Here is a 20,642-nt window from a genome sequence, read left to right as displayed (position 1 = left end):
CTTAGTGGCTAAGAGAAAAATTAAGAAAAGAAAAATAGTTTCTCCTTTTAGATTATCCTAGTTTCTTCTTCTTACTTTTGTTTTCTCTTTAGAAATAGAAAGATATATAGGTAATCATAAATTGCTTTTTTTTAATGAAATCACATCATTATCTATTGTCTGATTTGTACTTATTCTCATATTTTATTTTAGTTTTACGTTTTTACGTTATTGCTCTTTTTTACCTAACCTGAAATAATTTAGTAATTTTCTTCTTCATGTTGCATTGTAACACTTTAAAGAAATAATACCAATTCAAAATGTCAGGCCTATCTTAATTGAATCATTTTAAACGACAAATTCAGTGTTTGGCTGTATTAGCTACATGCAATGGGCAATACAAAGTCATGAGGCGGCAATCTGCAGTCAGCTACACTTTCTTCTGTTTCTACATATATATGAATCACAGAACTTGAGTGAGTGTTGAACAAGTACGAAATTTTAAGCATCCAAAATGATGAAGATCAATGTAATATGGCCCTTCTTTTGCATCATAGTTCCCTTGGCATTTGGGGAGTTGAAGGTTGGATTCTACGATTCTTCATGTCCAAAAGCAGAGTCCATTGTCAATAAACTTGTGCAGAATCGATTCAATCGTGACAAGACCATTACTGCAGCTTTGCTTCGCTTGCATTTCCATGACTGTGCTGTCAGAGTAAGATACACTTAACTTGTGCAGAATCGATTCAATCGCTTTTATCTGTTAATTTTGAATTTCTGTGTCTAATGTTTATACTATATAATAACATTGTTCTTAAACAAAATTGAGAATATGTTAGAGTAGTAAGATTTAGATGAATTTCCCTGTTGTAGATTTGAGAAGTAATGAATGTAAACTTGATTTTTGGAATTCGTGGGGGGAAAAGAAAAGAACAGAAAAAGATGGTAAATATAAACAATACGTGAAAAACAAATATAGTGTTGTGTTTGAATTTAAAGAAATAATTTTTTTTTATGGAAAATTTGAAATGCTTCAAAATAAAATAGGTTGTTTGAATAAAAATTTATAGAAAAAAAATAAGAAATTTATAAGAATAATTTGATTTCTCAAAGTTTATTTTTTTACTAACATTTATACGATTATTTTTCTTTTTAATGTTACCTAAAAAAATTATAAACACCAATGAAATTACTTTTTATTCGAATTTTGATTGATATTAATATCAATTATTTTGACATTGATACTATTAAAATTATTTATTTGTCAATTTGTCAATAACGTAAGTTATAACTATTTTTCCATTAATGCTTATCTAAGTTTTCTTAAGCGATTTTAGTTAGGTTATATTTTTGGGAAGCAAGTAGTTATTTTTTTTTATCATGTATAGAGCTAAAGTAATAATTTTTGTTATAAATAACAATTTAAATTTTTGATATCACAATAAAAAAATAAAACAATCAATAAATTTAAATTCGATTCCAAATAAAATATTTAATAAATTAAACAATTTAAATTAAATATATGTTTCACTTTTCTGAATTTGTAATTTTTTCTATCTAAAGAAATTGTATGAGTATAATTGCTTAACAGATTTATATAATTTATTTATTTATTTATTTCTAATGATAACTTTAAGTCATTTTCTCCACATATAACATTTTTTTAACACTATTTTTTGTTTTTATTTTTAACTCTTTCTTTTATTTTTCTTCCATGTAAACTATATGTTAATGTGGTGTTATTTTTTGCATAACCAAGCTATTTGAACCAACAACAATTCACAGCTAAAGTAATTAACAAACAGTTTTGTTAATTTGGATGAACAGGGTTGTGATGCATCCATTCTTATAAATTCGACAACGTCTAACAGGGCAGAGAAAGAATCAGACACAAACGACTTCGTTCGGGGGTTTGACCTAATCGATGAAGTGAAGGAAAACCTCGAATCTGCATGCCCTTCAACAGTGTCATGTGCAGACATCATAACCCTAGCTACCCGAACTGCAGTGGCCTTATCTGGAGGACCCAAATACCAAGTTCCCACCGGAAGACGCGATGGATTGGTCTCCAATATGGACGATGTCACCATTCCAGGACCCGCCGCCCCCGTTTCAATAATTTCTCAATTTTTCAATAGGAATTTGGGCCTCACAACGCAGGAAATGGTGATCCTCTTTGGTGCACACACTGTTGGTGTTGCACACTGCAATTTCTTTGCTGGTAGACTCTCGAGTCCTGACCCTACAATGGACCCTGCTTTGGAAGCTAAGTTGGTGAAGTTGTGCAGGGATCGTGATGCTTTTACGCCCTTGGACCAGAACACTTCTTTGCTTGTTGATAACGACTTCTACCACCAGATTCTTGCCAAGAAAGGGGTGCTGCAGATTGATCAGCAGCTTGCCTTGGATAAAAGTACCAAAGGGTTTGTGACAGATTTGGCTTCTGATGAGGCTAAGTTTGAAAAGAGCTTTGCAAATGCGATGGTGAAGATGGGGAGTGTTAATGTTCTGGTAGGGAGTCAAGGAGAAATTCGCAAGAAATGCTCGGTCTTCAATAAACGCAGCTAGATTAGACAGTTGTGTTGTGATGACTTAATATCTTGCGTTCGTCTTCTTTTCTTTCATTCTCATTCATGCTAAATGTAAACGGTGTTCCACCTAGTTCATTATGATATGAACAATGAATAACTAGCATTGGAATTATCGGTTTCCGAAATGAGACAAACTTTCACTCTCGAAATAGAAAAAATATATTTTGATACTCTTCCCCCACATACAACCACTAATAAACACTTTTATTAATATAATAATAATAATAATAAAATATTTAAACTTTTGTATCTATTTATGTTAATTAGTATTTTATTAATTAAGGAAGCTATCAAATAGTTTTGCAGGATGTTGTTATTGTAGAAATTATAGAAATATATGAAGAATTACTTGTCTATCTCAAATGTTACAAGAGCAGTGCAGACAAAACTAACTCTAAAAGTATAAGCAAATGGACCTAAACACCAGTCTAGACTAATATTCATCCTCAAATTCACATTGTTATTGTTAAATGTATTAAGAGTTTGTCAAATAAAGAAAGAAAACATAAATCAAAGTGTGACTTGGCAAAATATCGACAATATGTAAAGTTGAAAGAATACACAATAAAGATATAATATCAAGTTAAAGATGATGACGAGTAAAATGACAATCTCTTTCAATATGTTTGGTTCTCTCATAAAAAACATAGTTGTGAGCAAGATGAATAACACTTCTTTTGTCACAATGTAAATGTTTATGATCTTTCAAAGATATCTATATTTGCAAGTAGCCAACACAGCTAAATAATATCACAAGTTTTCAAGTCATGACGCAATACTAAGCTTTTGTGGACGATAGGGATATAACATCTTTTTCTTAAACTCTTCCATGATATAAGTGAACCACAAGGAAAAAAACACCACCGAGTAGTAGATTTTTTATCATTAGGATCATCATTCCAATCTGTATCACAATAAGTGTGACACCCGGGCATTGACGAGGGCGAGGAGTGATCGCCGGTGCAAGAAGCATGGTGTAGGGGGCACAGACAAGGAGCGGCTCCTGGCAGGCTTCGAGTGGAAGGGGCACATGGACGAATTGAACATACACCAGAATGAGAGGGATCTGGAGACTGTATAGGTATGGGACTATACAGTTGAAGGATAGCTTAAAGGAATTGATTTGGCTACTCATATCAACAAATGCATTTGCTTTTCAGTAGCCTAACTCATAAGAACTCCATGGTTAATCGTGCTTAGCCTAGAGTAATTATGGGATGGGTGACCTTCCGGGAAGTTTTCTCGGAAAGTGTGTGAGTGAGGACAAAGCACACTGGAAAGCCTCGTGTTGATCTGTTTCAGTAGCCTAACTCATAAGAACTCCATGGTTAAGCGTGCTTAGCCTAGAGTAATTATGGGATGGGTGACCTTCCGGAAAGTTTTCTCGGAAAGTGTGTGAGTGAGGACAAAGCACACTGGAAAGCCTCGTGTTGATCTGTAGGGCCAGTCAGCAGTCCCTGTAAGTTGCCGGGGCGTTACAATAACCCAATGAACTATTGTTGGAGTTGACACAAATTGACTAATAACATGAACAACCTGTGTAATGTTTGGACAAGTCATAGTAAGATAAATCAAACTCCCAAAACTAGTTCGATATAACGTAAAATCAGTCAAGGAAACACCATTTGATGGGGAATATTGTGCACTTGCCTCAACAGAAGTATCAACAACCTTTTTGTTAATAAGCCATGCAAATTCAAATAGATCAACAATATACTTGGACTAAGATAGAAGATAACCTTTGGAAGAAGAACCAATCTAAATACCTATAAAGTAACATGGTACAACCAAATCTTTCACAGCAAAACAATGGGATAATACTGCTTTTAAAGATACAATTCCATCAAAATCATTACTGGTAATAATCATATATATCATCAACATATAAGGATAGAAAAATACGACTCACATTGGTTTTCCTTACAAATAAAGTAGAATCATGGTGACTAACAACAAAACCAAGAGAAACAATTACTTAAGAGAACTTCTCAAACCGAGCATGATATGCTTGTTTAAGATCATAAAAAGACGTTTTGAAGTTTGCAAACTTTACCAGATTGTAAGAGACACCTGGTGGTAGAGTCATGTAAACTTCCTCCTGTAGATACTCATTCAAAAAGGTAGTTTGCACATCCATTTTAAAAATCTTCCATTGAAAACTATAAGCGACAACAATCAAGGTATGAATCATAGGAGAAAATGTTTCCTCATAATCCATGACATACTTTTGGGTATATCCTTTAGCAACAACTCTATTTTATATCTTTCAATTGACTATCTAATTTAGTCTTGATTTTTTATACCCAACAATCCAATAGGTAATTTTCTTTATGGCAATGGAACTAGATCCCATGAATGAGTCTGATGTAGAGTAATAAGTTCCTCAGGCATAGCATTATACCAAAGTGGATCAAAGACAACATCTTTATAGGATGAAGGCTCATGAAGACGATGAATATAGGCGATAAAAGTAGAAAATGTACCATAATTAGAGGAATAAACAAAGTTTGGTAGTTAATAGACTTACGATTACGACTGGATCGATAAGGTGACACCGGAATTGTAACCTCAAGAGATTATTAAGTATACATGGTATGGGGGTTAATAGGTACAACCTCTAGTGCGATATCTATAGTTGTAAGATAGGTTTTGAAGTTGGTATGAAATTAGCAGTAGTGTCATCAATATCAAAAGGATCAATTTTAATGACATCAGATGTACTCAAATAATACAAGTTAGCTGGAATAGAAAAGAATTGAATATCTTCTAAAAACACAACATGATGTGAAACATACAATTTTTTACTAACTAGATCAAAGTAATGATATACCTTTGGACCAAGACCATATCCCAAAAGGACACACAAAGAATACTTAGTTGACAATTTAGTACACTCAACATATGATTTTAGAACAAAATAGGTGCATCCAAATACATGCAAAACAGAGTAGTCAGGCGCATGACCATACAATTTTTCAAAAGGAGACAATGGAGAATTATGTGAAGTTAGGATTCGATTAACAACATGAGTTATTGTAATAATAGTTCCCTTCCAAAAGACAATTGGAACATCATTAGATAACAAGAATGATCATGTAGTCTCAACTAGATGACGATGCTTTCTTTCAGCAATGCCATTTTGTTAAGGAATGTTAGTGCAAGAGGTTTGATGTATAGTTTCATTAAAGGCAAGTGAAGTGGTAAAATCATTATAAGTCTATTCACCCCCTTAAGTCATAACAAAAGGTTTTTATGGTAGTAGATTATTTGGTCTTTACTAAAGCATTGAAATTTTTGAAAATTGTGAGAGAATTAGACCTATGTTTCATAAGATAGATCTATGTGAAACGAGTAAAATCAAAATAAAAGAGACATAATATCAAGAACCTCCTTTAGTGGATACAAAAGTAGGTTCCTCACATTAGAATGCACAAGATCAAAAGGAGCAAGAGAAGAAGAAATACTTTTATTAAAAGGTAAAGCGGAAAATTTTGCCAATTTACAACCACTATAATTAAAAATATCACGATTGTCCAATGTACCTAAGACTCCAATAAACACTAAAAAATTTAAACGAGATGCAAAAACATAGCTCGAACGAGAATGCCACAAAAACAAAATGAAAGAAGAAGACAATTGAAACGAAGATAAATCCACACTGGAGGCTACAACTATTGACTCCTTGAACTTGTTCAAGACATAGAGTCCACCTTTCTTATGGCCTATCCCAATCACCTTTTAAGATGTGTTGTCCTGTATAAAATAATCAAAAGGAGAGAAAAAGTACATTATATCCATAATCAAAAAAATTTTCCCAATAAAAGCAAGATTCATAACATGACTAGGTACCAATACCAACTAAACATCAGACAAAGACAAAGATAATGTGGCAATGGTATCAATACCAACTAATGGAACTGAATCATTATTGACAGTTGCAATTGAAATGGATGAGTTAGGTGATAACAAAACAAAAGAAGGCAAATGATATGACATATGATTAATGGCACATGAACCAACGATCCATTTGTAAAACGATATATTTGATGATGATGTTCTATGAGATTGCAAGGCTATGTTAGCCTAAGACTAGGAAATAAGTAACTTTTGAAACTAATCGTGCATGGATTAATATAAATATGGTGCAACAATAGCATCATGTTGATGTGACAAGATTCAAAGAATACAATCATTCTTTGTTTCCAATAATCAAACTTTTTCCCTTTGAATAAAGGAGGCTTGTTGACAACATATTCTTCGTTTTCCATTGCTCATTAAGATGTTTCCTCAAGTTCTGTTAGGAACTCTCCTTGAGGTAAGCTATGATACCAACTAAAATTATAAGGAAAACATAGAGGGGGAGGGGGGTTGAATAATGTTTTCAAAATCTTTTTGCAAATCAGTGTCTAATAGTTTGCAAAGATAATGTGCAAAATTTTTAAGATGATTAGACACTGGGTTTTAATAATATGAGTAAATGGAAAACGTTTTAGATAGAGAAACAATAAACCATAGATTTTTATACTGGTTCACTCAACCAGAGCTATCTCCAGTTCTCCCTTAAGAACTCTTAAGGGGTTTAACTAATTTCTTTCAAGATTACACGAGTTTTTCCTTTTCAAGATCTCTCAGAGTATTCTCACCACTCTTAGTTACAACGAGTATTACCACCGTTGTTGGTTATAACGAGTATTGGCATGACTCCTGGTTCACTAGTCAACCTAACTAGAACGAGTTTAGCCTCTCTAGGATCTAACCCTAGACAACTATCTAGACGTTCAACTTAACCTGAGTTGAACAACCAAGTATTTGACTTATCTCCAGAACTTACACTAAATCCCCAAATGGATTTTTCATAAGGTAAAGTTGAATGACTCTCTATGAGAGAATATGTGTTCAAATACAATACAATCTGTAACAATTGAAAATGTTTCTCTATTTCCAAAGATTTTGCTCTCAAAAGTTATTGAGCTTCAGACGACGTAAGAACATTTTAGGCTTTTCTCTCTTTTCTCATTGTTATTCTTCTTATGTTATTGTGCTCGTTTTCATCGATAACTACTTCTCTTCAAGCTTTCTTCTATATATAGCTTGTTTTAAAAGATGACTGTTAGACTAAGAAGTTGACTTCTAAAGATTTGGTAGCCTTTTGATATGAAGTCTGACTTTATTCTTTTGTATGGTCCAAAGATTTTTCTTATCGTCTTAAGCGAAACTTAAGCTTGTACAACATGATAGAGCAAATGGCTTCAATGAAACATTCCTAAATGTTCTTCTTCTCTCATAACGTCTTTTTCTTAGTGTCGTGATTCTGATCATAATTTTATGCTTTATTGTTCTGCATGAATATCAAGAAACAAAGTATATAAGCATTAAAGAACTTTTATGTTCAGACATTAAATGTTTTAAACATTGATAAACGTTAAGCAGTGTAGCATGTTCAAGACATTTTATCATTTGTCATTTCACTAATAAATGTATCGTTTGGTAACATAAATGTATATTCATTAGATGGTATAAACATAAGATGCTTTCTCAAGGCTAAAGTGTTTGGTGGTCACTTATCATACGATATTTTCTATAGAAGGCTTTGCTTGATGTAACAATGTTCTGAATGAAAACATTTCTTTTAACCTTAGTGTCATATAAGAGATAGATTTTTGTTTCCATAAGAAGCTAGCTTACTTTTCTCATATAGTCTATTGTGAGATTTCAATGAGAGACACTTGTTGGAAAACATGTTGGCTTCATTTTAACACCTAGAGGGGGGGGGTGAATTGGTGAGTTTTCAAAATCAGAGTCTTTTCGCAATCTTTTTCACAAAGTACAAAACTTTACAAACTTTCTTGAATAGCAAGGAATAGAAATTTAACTGCAGCAGAATATTGCAGTAGACTACGTAAATTATAGAGTCGACTGAAAATAAAAGAGTGGGGATAGACAATTCAAACGCAGGTTTTTATACTGGTTTGGCCTCAATGCATGTCCTTCCAATACAGGAAGCAAATACATTATAATGGTCAAGGTTTTTACAACAAGGCTTTTATAACCAAAATATAAGCAAACCACATAGTAAAACTTGCAGCAAGATATCCCCTCTCCTGCAATCTGCAACCCACTTTAAACAATCCTCAAAGTGTACCAGACTCCATGAGTCTACCCCTTGTAGTCGTAACAGGTACAACAATCACCACGGAATGCAACACGAGTCTTGATCAACTAGAGAACACCTCAATTGTGCAGATAATGATCAAGCAATAAGCGCAGTATAACTCTCATTCATAAACTCTTCAAAGAAAGATCTCCACCATCTTCTTGGTGAGTTCTTGGAGCACTAAATCATAGAGAAACTATCTGAAATAGAATATGAAAATGTTAGTTTTTCCAAAAGTTCTATGAATAACTTCAGGTCTCGTCTATTTATAGATTTTCATAAATCCGACGCTCCTTTAGTTGACTAGCTATTGATGCAGTCGATTGTCCTCTAATAGTTATAACAGATAAGTCAAATTAGTAGCAGTCAAGTTAAACAAATTAATTCCACATTCAATTCAGTTGACTCTCATTCAATGCTTAACTAACTTTTAAAATATAGTCGTTACTATTCATAAGCAAAACAAAATTCCAAATAAAACAACTTATACAGTCAAATGCGTAGCGCACATAGTCGACTTCGACACAACTGCACATTTTGAAATTCTTTTCAATGTAAAATCTCACATACCACTGTATTTGAAAATCTGTACAAAGTTTTTAGTCTCAGTCGATTCAATTAATAATGAAGTCGACTTTAATTATCAGATTTGCCACACAGTTTAAGTTCACAAAAGTGTTTGTGGTTTTCTTCTTCAAAAACATGTGTAATGCAACTAGAAGTGATGTACCATATACAAGCTCAGTAAATGTGCATTCACATATCAAGATCAACACAAAACATGTTCAATAAGATATCAATCAATAAGCAATAGAATATGTAACACATCAACAATACATGTGTTATTAAAAATGTGTTGTCATCATCAAAAACTGGAGTGAATGAAGCACAGTGAGATTAAGGTATAGCTAAATCAGTGCTTCCCTTATCAACAATCTCAACAACACTTGTTCTTTGGCGTTGTTTATGATTTTTTAGGCCATTTAAACAGTTTGGTCTAGAAAGCATTACTTCAAGTCTTGGCTTCAGACGTTATAAGATGCTTCTTTACTAGACGCTGCTCGTTTCATATAGCTTTTCCTACACAACAACATTTCGTTTGATGTCGATTGATAAACTTTAAAACTATGGTTGCTTAGACAGTCTACTATTTAGACGATTTTTCGCTTAACACTTTCTTCATGGTAACCAACACTGTAGATCACCTCAAAAGTCATCTTTTTCAAATTCTTCCTCTTGTGCAAAAATGAAGTTTATTAGGCCTATTATGCTACCCGCTATTAGGAAATTTCTTGCTTGTTGGGCTTATTCTTTGACTTGCTTTTAGGCGGCTATCGGACCACCCATTAATGTTTAGTCTCACACTCAAGATATATATGCATATGCATGAGGGGTTGTATTGAAAATCTGACATTGACTCATGATAAGGTCAATTTATAATATATAAGTATGTACACAACTTACCTTATAAGTCAATTTTGTAAAATTGGGTAGGCTGAAAGTCCACGTGATAGCCATTTTTGTAATTTTTTGTTTTGTAAGAAACATTACCTTTCCTATTATTAATATAATTTTTATAATTGAAAAAATGCTCTATAAAAATAAATTATTTATAGGTTATATATAAGAAAGCTGCTTCATAATAAAAGTTAGACAAGTGGAATAGGCATAGTGGAAAAGGCATCCTTTGATATTTTGAACTATATTAATTACTTAAGCAGCTTACTCTTTAGGGTTTATATGTAGTAAAGGATTTGTACTGGTTATTTTGGAGATTTTGTTTCAGACGAGATGAAAAATATATAGCTATCGTAGCTTATTCTTTACTTTATAATTTTGTTTTTTTAACCGAAATTTACTTTTATATTTTTAAAAATATTTGTACAATTATACTTTAGTTCTTTAAATAACAAAGCATATACCTTACAGGTTTCAATTATTTTAGAACTCACGCTTATAATTATACATAAAATTTCAAAAATACCATCATATTTTGAAAGATTTTATTTTTATTAAAATCAAAACATATTAAACAATTTCAAAAATCTTTAAAGATTTGTTTTGTCACTTACAGCCAGTTCTCATATTCAAAGTTCCAATTTTATATCGGTTTTACCAAATCTTGTACCTTTTCAGTTTTTAACTTTTGGTTTCAAGCACCTTATCTAGTGGAATCTTACAAAATAATAAATTAATTACGGATGAGGAAGTGTACAAGGGATGAAAACATGTTGGCATGTGGCCCTTACCACTTGCCATAACCTTTTGGCTAATAATCAACGACAAAGAATCACGGATTCAGCACGTTTTATACCAAGTTCTTTCATTCATAATTTTATATGACATATATGTAACCAATCTACAAAGGGTAAATTATAGATTAGTTCCATTGGATGCTTTTTAGATTGATACACGTTTTAGCCATCCATGCATGTATTTGGAATGTAACGTGGTCCACAAAATCATCACTCTTCTTCGAGCAAATAAACAATTTCACGTACTATGCTTAATTTGGCAAGAAACTATAGATAGAATATAGCCTTGAATTTTGAACTGTGTATCTGCAAACGTATACATCCGTGTATGCACAGCATTTTCATATTGCTGGTGGCAGAACATTACAAAATAGGGTTTCGTCTGTATATATATAAAGAAAACTTGTCTGCATAATCTGAGAGAGTTTTTGGAGGGTTAAATATAATCGTTTATGCCTGATTTTCTATATTTGACCACAGCACTAAGAATATATATATATATCTTTCACATGCAAAGCAAATTGCTTACCATCATCAGTATGACTCATGTGCAGCTGGACCAATATTGTATACAGAATATTAGCCTGATTAGTATATGACATACATATAAATGTTATATAAATAGATATATATTATTTACCTTACAATTTGTATTAGAACGTGAGTTTAGGCTTAACTCAATCCTCTTCACGCTAAGGTATAGACATCTCGTATGTGATAGTAGAAATTAGGTGGTCCAATAGCGGTCCGACAACGGATGGAATAGAAACAGAAATGTCCACTTAGAACTCGCTAGGATAGATTCTAATCATGACTCTGATACGATATTAGAATTTAAGGTAAAGTTTGCACCTCGCTTATATATTAGAATTTTACCTTATCTCTAGTCGATGTGGGACTTCCAACAATTTGTATTAACATCCATGAACTAATCCAAAGTTAATTACTTGTTTATTAGTTAAAGAACAGTTTATCTTTTGAAAGATAAAACCCTTTTAGATTCAGTAATTGCAAATTGTTTGGTGAAACATTTATTACTCAATGTGAAAACGTTTAAGATCCACAACGGTCACATTATCAAAAGAGAAATCAATTTAAGTGATAAGAAAATCAATCTTAATTTTTACCATTCATGAAAATGTACTATATATAGATGATAACTTAAAACGATTTTGCACCAGAAGCATATTTATCAATATATTTTATAAATAAATCCTTAGTAAAATAGTCAAGGATATATATGAGTGAATGGGCATTGTAAGTTTCCATCTCAAAAACGTTATTATTGTAATTAAACCCAAACAATCATTTAGAGGACCGTAGAAATGTGATTATTTTTTTATTCTAGGGTTTGATTAGTTAAATTTTTTATCTTGGTTTTTTGTTAGTGAATTGTGGATCTGACTTACACCACGTACTTTAAATATCACGTTATGTAGTTTATAAGAAAAGGGAAAAACTCTCTTTAATAATTTTTTTTTTTTTTTGACAATTTTTTGACAACACATATGTACCATTTTGTAATTGGTTCGTTTCAAATATTTTTTTAAAATAAATTCAAACAGATCAATAAAATGGTAAGACTTATCCTATTATCAAAAAATTATTAAAAATAAGTTGTTAAAATATTATTGACCGAAAGAAAACCACATTGTTCTGAACATTGTTTTGTTTGTCGTTGACATCATCTGACAGTACAAGAATACCATGATTTAGTTTAAGTTGGCTATTGGTTTGTCTGAAAACAAGTCATTTTGAGAGATTCCTAAGTAATATTAATGTGTTTTATATTGTTTTTAAAACAATACTTTTAGTTTAAATCGAAAATAGTTGATACAGTTAATATTTTAAACCTATTGTTGACCTAATTGAAATTAGTATTTTTATTGTTTATAAACCGCAAAGGTTGGACCCGATAACAGGCATGAAAAATAGCCATACATTATTTTATTTATTTCTTCTTTATACATTACTCAGTAATTTCTCTACAATATATTTACTTCAACATAGTGAAACTTCTGATTTAATTGCTGTTTTATTTCATTAATTAAAATATTAATTTAAATAGCTGTAAATTAGTCATGTATTAAGAAAAAGTTTTCTTTAAATATATAGACAAAGTCTTCTTGTGTAACGTTCAAGATTCTTATTCTCTAGACGAGAGACATTCTTCCACTAAAATTTGAGAACTACATTGGCATATCTCTTGTCTTTCATTATGCACGTACCTCAAAACAAGCAACCCTTTTATTAATATTTCTTCTCCAACCTCATAAAAAGTAATGGTAAAATCGTCATAAAAAAATAAATGACTTAAAGGAAGAGGAGAATAAAAATGTGAATCCCATCTCAGAAAAATATTCTTCTTGTATCTTATATTATACCTATACAATTTCAAATCACCCACACTTTTAAAAACAATAAAACAAAAGCATCATTTTATACAATGAGAATTGAGTTTCCCTCTAACATATTTAATTATGTTGCGTAATAAGCTAGTTTTGTAATTGATAAATATATATATATGACGATTATTAAAGACTAAATAAGTATTTAATTAATTTAACTATTGATCAAGTTCAAACAAAATTAATAAAAATAAATTTGTTGTATTAATATTTTAATTCTTTTTATTATACTAAAAATAAAAGATGCTAATATTCACTATTTTGAAGTAATTATTTACCAACTATTTACATTTAAATAATTGTAGAATAAGGAAATATGAGTGACTTATGGTGATTGAGAAAAAACGATGTTATGAAAATTGGAAAAATTAAAGGTGTGGTTCATAACATATATGCATCACATAGTGCAACTGTTCTTGAGCATAAATTTAAATACACCATACTCAATGGTCAAAACCGCGTCTACATCCCAGTTGGCAGAACCATGAAACTCGAAAAAGTTTTGTTCTTTCCTAACTTTTTTTTCATATAAACAACAAGCACCACGTAGCTAAACTCATCTTTTTACCGGCACGGTTTCTCAAAGATTCATACCAAAATGCATGTGCACTTCTCACAAAAACAAAACAACAAAAAAGCTATTATCACAACTTCGACTCGTGAACCTTTTCCAGTGCTCAAACTATATATACACACATAAGCGTTTTCAGTTTCTGTGACACACCACGAACACTAAAATGAAGTACCTCACAATCATTCTTACGTTGTTCTTTGTGTTTCCCTTTGCATTTGGTGATCTGAGAGTTGGGTTCTATGGCTCTAGCTGCCCCAGAGCAGAGGAAATCGTTCGACAAATTGTTCAAAGGAGATTCAACCGCGATCGATCCATTACTGCAGCCTTGCTTCGCATGCACTTCCATGATTGCTTTGTCAGAGTAAGACTGACCTAAACCACTTTCAACTACTTCAATCATCGTATTGCTTTTACAACATAAACAACGTAAGATTTTACAAATGTAGTAGTGTTTTTTTTATAGTTTCGGTGATTCAATTCTGTTTACATCTTGTGTTTCAGGGGTGTGACGCGTCCATATTAATAGATTCAACCAGGGGCAACCAATCTGAGAAAGCTGCAGGGGCAAACGGCACCGTTCGGGGGTTCGAGCTAATAGACGAAATAAAAAAAGCGTTGGAAATAGCGTGCCCTTCAACGGTTTCATGTGCGGATATAATAACCCTTGCCACACGTGATTCCGTGGCCATGGCAGGTGGGCCCCGGTACGACGTCGCAACGGGAAGGCGTGACGGCCTTGTGTCGAGAATCTCTGACGTGTCGCTGCCTGGGCCACGTTCCACTGTGTCGGCGGCGCAGCAAGCGTTTGCCGCAAACGGCATGTCGTTGGATGAAATGGTGACGCTGTTGGGAGCGCACACTATCGGTGTGGCGCATTGTAGTTTCTTTCGCGACAGGCTCAACGACCCCAATATGGACCCTGGTTTGCGGGCCAAGTTGGGCCGGATTTGTAGGCCCAAAAAAGGCGATCCCACAACTTTTCTGGACCAAAACACGACGATGGTTTTTGACAATGAATTCTACAATCAAATTATTTTAAAAAGGGGTGTGCTTTTTATTGATCAGCAATTGGCTTTGGACCCTTTGTCGAGTAAGTTGGTGTCGGTTTTTGCTGGGAATAGTGCTGTTTTTGAAAGGAGTTTCATTAATGCTATTGTGAAGATGGGGAACATTAGGGTTCTTGTGGGGACTGATGGAGATATTAGGAAAAATTGTAGGGTTTTTAACAAATGAGAATTTCTGTCTGTGTTGCTGATTAGTTGTGTTTCAATTCATTGCTTCAGTGATGGTAGTGTGCAGCTATTTCACTACAATGTTGTAACTTCTTCTTCATGTTGCTAAAGGATTCGTACATATGTTTGAATTAATATGATGAGTAACATTTGTTTTCAAATATTTAATATAATTGTATTTGCACCTTCAAGTCAATCGTATTAATTGAACTAGAAGAACTGTTTGGTAAATCTAAATATTTTCTAGATTATATAATTATTCTATTTATCAAATGCAAATTTAAGTAGCTTACACACTTTTACCTTTTTATTTCATAATTATTTAGTTCAATCATTTTAAATGTCTCTTTTTAGTTGGAAATCACATATCGGTTATTCAGTTTTTTTTTTATCTCAACTAAATTTCTAATTTTGAAAAATTAAAATAATTTGATCCTTGTTGTTAAATTGGCTGAACAACATTAAGAAGACAATGACATAACTTAGTGAACAGGTTAATGTCATGGAACCAAATTAATCAGATCTTACCATGTTATCATCTTCAACCTTAAACTAGAAACCCTAGCCACCATATCATTGCAACACTGCCATCGAACCATGTTGTCAACCAACATTAACCTTCACGTGCAAGCACACCACTACTATTCATCCTACATCATGACCCAAACCACAATCCACCTCGCACTTCCATCTTCCATGCACAGATGAACGAACCATTTTACAACACATGCCTTCATCTTCCATGCATATATAAATGAACCATTTCACAAATCTGCAACAACCACCAAAAAGACAACCCATTAAAGTAGAGACCACCACAAGTAATTACGCCTCCTGATGGAAGATGCTTGAGGAGAAGACTGACTAGAGTTGTGCAAATGCTATTCGAATTCCTCAAGCTGTCTCCGAGAGTGAAATACAACGGAAATGATGATCTCGAGATAAAGAATGAGAAATATCGAGCGAACAAACCGAATCTATGAACAGACTCAAGAAAAACCTAAGATCTAAGGTTTGTTTGGTGGAAAAACCCTAAAATCGGAGAAGAACACGAAGAACCCTAATATAAAACGATTAATCGGTGGAAACAAGTGATTGTTCGGTGAAAAATGTGTGAACCGAAGAATTAATCGGTGGAAAGGCTTTCAATTGGTGGAAAAATGGTTTAAATGGTGAAAATGATTAAAACAAGGTTTTAATTGATTAAAATCAAAGGAAAAGGCAAAAGGATGGAAGATGTGAGGAGAAACATGAGATCGAGTGGTCAGGGTTTGGTGGAAGCAAGGATGAAATGAAGGAAAATAATACAAACCTGTGAAGAAGAAAGTTGGAGATAAGGAGAGCTGTTGAGAGAGAATCACGGAAGAAGGTGTTGATGTGGTGAAATGAGAGCGTGAATCACAAATGATGATGTGGTGAGGAGTGATGACACGTGCCATAGAGATATGAAGTGGCTTTTGATGCATGGATGAAGTGTAGCATTGATGATGCGCCGTGGAGAGAGAAATTGATATGGAAGCACAATGGAGCGATGGAAATGAAAAATGGAGGTAGCTAGTGTGCTTGAAAAGTGGCTAGAGAAAGTCTTTGGACTCTCTGGCGTGACTTTCAAGAGAGAATTAATTTTGATTTCATAAATCTAATTCTCATTATGCTCAAAAGTCAAGAAAACAAGAAAGGAGTTGGATATTTATAATAACTCATGCTTCTTGCAAGTTGATACACGTATACAATAAAATGTAAAGATACAAAAAAGAGAACATTGAGGAAGGTACTTCGGGCAGTATTCCATCATTCCCTTCCTCCTAAGAAAAGATTTGTCCTCAAATCTGTCAGTTGCCTTATGAAGAATGCTCCACATAGTCTTGAGAGCAGGGCCATCTTGGAGTGGTCTTATTCCTTTATTCTTGTAGATCCACATGACTTCCTCCTGGATCAAACACAAATCTGCAATACACAACAAATATATATCTTCGATTAATAAATTTTTGTAAATTTCAATAAATATTTTGGTTCTTATGAAATTTTATATGATACTCTAATTTGAATATATACAATTATAATTTATTTATAAAAATTTAATATTGAAGAAAAAATATGTTCTTTTGATATTGAATATTTGATAATATTATGTTTTCTTTTTCTTATTATTCAAATAGTAATAACGCAGGTGTCGCTAAGAATAAAGACAAATATGAGTATATATCCTACCTCATAGGGATGAGATAATATAACAATTTCATACTTATTTATAAACCTGTCAATTTGGTCCCTCTTACATGGTATGGTTCTAATTTACATGGATTGGAACTAGAAAAACCCAAAAGAACAAAAGGTCCTCTATAAAAAAGGTTCACGGAGTCAAAATATCTACAAAAGTCATGAAATAAGGTCAATCTCTAAGCCTTTTTTAGAAAAAAAATATTCATTTTAATATAAGAAAGTAGTGGGTCACATATTCATTTTGAAATATTTCTTATATTTTCGACCACAACACCATCTGTCATTTTATTTTTGTTATTTTACTCATCAAATTCTTTTTTTATAAATACAGAAAGTTACCTTTTCAATAACTAACTTACTATAAAAAGGTGAGTTGTCAAATAGCTCTTTTAGTGTCAACAAAATCATTTTCTTTTGTCAAATAATCAGGTTTTCAACTTATTTTAAGTCTTTGATAATTATAAAAAAAAAAATGAAAGAAACATACAAAATTTACTGTGAGCCTTTTTTTAAATCAATTTTTTTTTCCTGAAAGTCGGTGGAAAGAATCTAGGGATATAAATCTCAAACAATGAGTTACATGCTTACTTGGAAAGTATTATTCTTACAAAAACTGGATTGACTTGATGCAACTTGAACTAGTTGATCTCTAAGGAACTCTAATATGTCATAAAGTACTTTGACTCTCAGTAAAAAAAAATAAAATATTTTGTAAGTATGAGAATAAAGAATGAGTATTGAATTAATATACTATATATTTTATAATGTATTTATAAACATGTTAATATAATTAATATAATAACAAATAAGATATACATTCAAAATATAACAATATATTAATAGATATAATAATTGAATTCAGTTTATTATAATCTAAATTCTATTTAATTATCATAAATATCACATTTATCTTATTTTAGAAATCATAATATTTTTCACAAATCTTATACTTCAATTTATGTTTAATGGTTAATTTTGGGCCTACCAGCAATAATAATAATATTAATGCATTTAATGTGTTTTTGGTCATAATATACGTTCAATTAACACATATTTACGCTAAGGCACTTCTATTAAAATTTAAATTTGAAATAAAAAGGCATAAATGAAAAATAATTATTAATGTAAATGAGACAAGAAGTAGAAGAGATAAGTAACAGTTATATTAAATAATGTATTAAGAACTAATTAACATGTATTAAGTAACACCTGAGGAAAGATTGCAATGGTTTTTATCTCTTAACATTAACATAAATTCATGAAAAGTTTAACGAGAATCATTTTATTATTTATGCTCTTTTATTTATAGTAGTATGAAGAAAAAATTTTCATTTAGATATTTTACTCTTACTTGTCCGAATTATACTATTTGATGTGAAAGAGAGAAATTGGTTTTACAAAGTGAGAGTTGTTGATTATTTGTTGGTATGTGATGTTATTAATGATTTTTATATTAAGTTTAATATTTATCAATGTTTGTTTTTGTTGATGAAAAACTAAATTTACATGTTTTGAAAAAAAAAAAAGACTAATAATTAGAATTTAAAAATGAAGAAGAAAAAACAAGTAAGTGAAAATAAAGAAGTAGAAAAAGTAAAATAGATTAGAGTAAAATATTTAACCTTCTAACATTCAAAATATCCTACACCTCTAAAAAAGCCCAAGCCCTATAGCCCTTTATAAGTGGGTGGGTATTTTAATCTACACTTCCAATATCTCACCATGTACCTCTAACTTTTTGAAAATTTCATTTTTAATCTTAATAAATATTTTTTATTTTTTTCTCATTCCTATTAAAGTCACCATGCACTCTAAATAATAATCTAATTTAATTTAATATTATTTAATTTACATTTATATCTTAATAATTATTAAAATATAATTTTTATTATTATAATTTAATAATTTAATATATTAAATCAAATTTTATATTATTATTATTTTATTTTTTATTATTATTATTCTTATTATTATTATTTTAATTATTTTATTAAAGCCCTAGAGCCCCTCATAAGTGGGTGTGCGTTTTATCCTACACCTCATCTTGCACTTTCATCTTTTCCAAAAATTCAATATTTAACCTTCTAACATTCCATCTTGCACCTCCAAATTTTTCAAAAATTTAATTTTTAACCTTAATAAATATTTTTTTTTTCTTTTTCTTATTAAAGGCAGTTTGCATCACCATAATAATAATCTAATTTAATTTAAAATTCAAATATTATTTAACATAATTTTATATTTTAACAATTATTAAAATATGATTTATATTATAATAATAGTTATATTAAAAAAATAAAAATAAAATTATTAAAATAAAATAATAATAAAAATAAAAAATAAAATAATAATAATAATAATATAAAATTTGATTTAATATATTAAATTATTAAATTATAATAATAGAAATTTTATTTTAATAATTATTAAGATATAAATGTATATTAAATAATATCAAATTAAATTAGATTATTATTTAGGGTGCATAATGACTTTAATAGGAATGAGAAAAAAAATAAAAAATATTTATTAAGGTTAAAAATGAAATTTTTCAAAAAGTTGAAGGTGTAGGGTAAAATGTTAGAGGTGTAAAGTAAAACACCCACGCACTTATGAGGAACTCTAGGGTTTGGGATTTTTTTTTGCCCCCATTTGAGGGACTTCCTAAAAAGGACGTTTTTTAAGGATGGGTTAGAATTGATTTGTGGACCATCACTTAAGTTGATATCACTACTTATTTAGTTTGAATGAAAGGGAAGATGATTTTTTTTTAATGATTACAAAATAAGGAAACTCTTTTTCATTGTCATCCTACTTATAACTCCTCTTATACCTCTTTCATACTTGTTTCATTGAAAAAAGAAAAAAAAAACTTGAACAAGATTGTTTTTAATTTCAAAAGACATAACCATATGTTTATCAATGGTTTAAGAAGTAAAAGTCAATTTTATCTAGTATAAGAAACTCTCCCATTAAGTGATATCTCAATAACATAAAGTTTAAGTTCATGGTTACATTCACTAGCCAAGGTTTTAACAATTTATACTTTTGAACCTCTATAATAAACTCTATACCAATTAAAATAAAACAAAGGAAAAATGATGTAATCATATTAATGGTCGTTGATCACTTATTTTGGAATATTCAATTTATTACTTTCAATTTGGTCCGTCCTTTAAGTAATCACAAATTTTGTATTACGCAATTTATTTTTAACTGCTTCATT

At 31.1% G+C, this 20,642-nt stretch overlaps 2 protein-coding genes across 2 annotated transcripts; both read left to right on the top strand.

Annotated features, from left to right (window-relative positions):
* Positions 1-373: 373 nt before the first annotated feature.
* On the top strand, positions 374-2,728 carry LOC106753800 (peroxidase 44). The gene is made up of 2 exons (XM_014635657.2): positions 374-694; positions 1,807-2,728. The coding sequence occupies exons 1-2, from the start codon at positions 494-496 to the stop codon at positions 2,545-2,547; spliced, it is 942 nt and encodes a 313-aa protein (XP_014491143.1). The 5' UTR covers positions 374-493; the 3' UTR covers positions 2,548-2,728.
* An 11,208-nt stretch (positions 2,729-13,936) lies between these two features.
* Positions 13,937-15,328, top strand: LOC106753859 (peroxidase 44). Its single transcript, XM_014635727.2, has 2 exons — positions 13,937-14,322; positions 14,463-15,328. Exons 1-2 carry the CDS (start codon positions 14,125-14,127, stop codon positions 15,192-15,194), a joined length of 930 nt encoding a protein of 309 aa, XP_014491213.1. The 5' UTR covers positions 13,937-14,124; the 3' UTR covers positions 15,195-15,328.
* Positions 15,329-20,642: the final 5,314 nt, after the last annotated feature.

This window comes from Vigna radiata, unplaced genomic scaffold (genome assembly GCF_000741045.1).
Source record: "Vigna radiata var. radiata cultivar VC1973A unplaced genomic scaffold, Vradiata_ver6 scaffold_7, whole genome shotgun sequence".
Taxonomy (NCBI): domain Eukaryota; kingdom Viridiplantae; phylum Streptophyta; class Magnoliopsida; order Fabales; family Fabaceae; genus Vigna; species Vigna radiata.
Note: the sequence above shows the minus strand (reverse complement) of the source record. Positions and strands in the feature narration are given on the sequence as shown.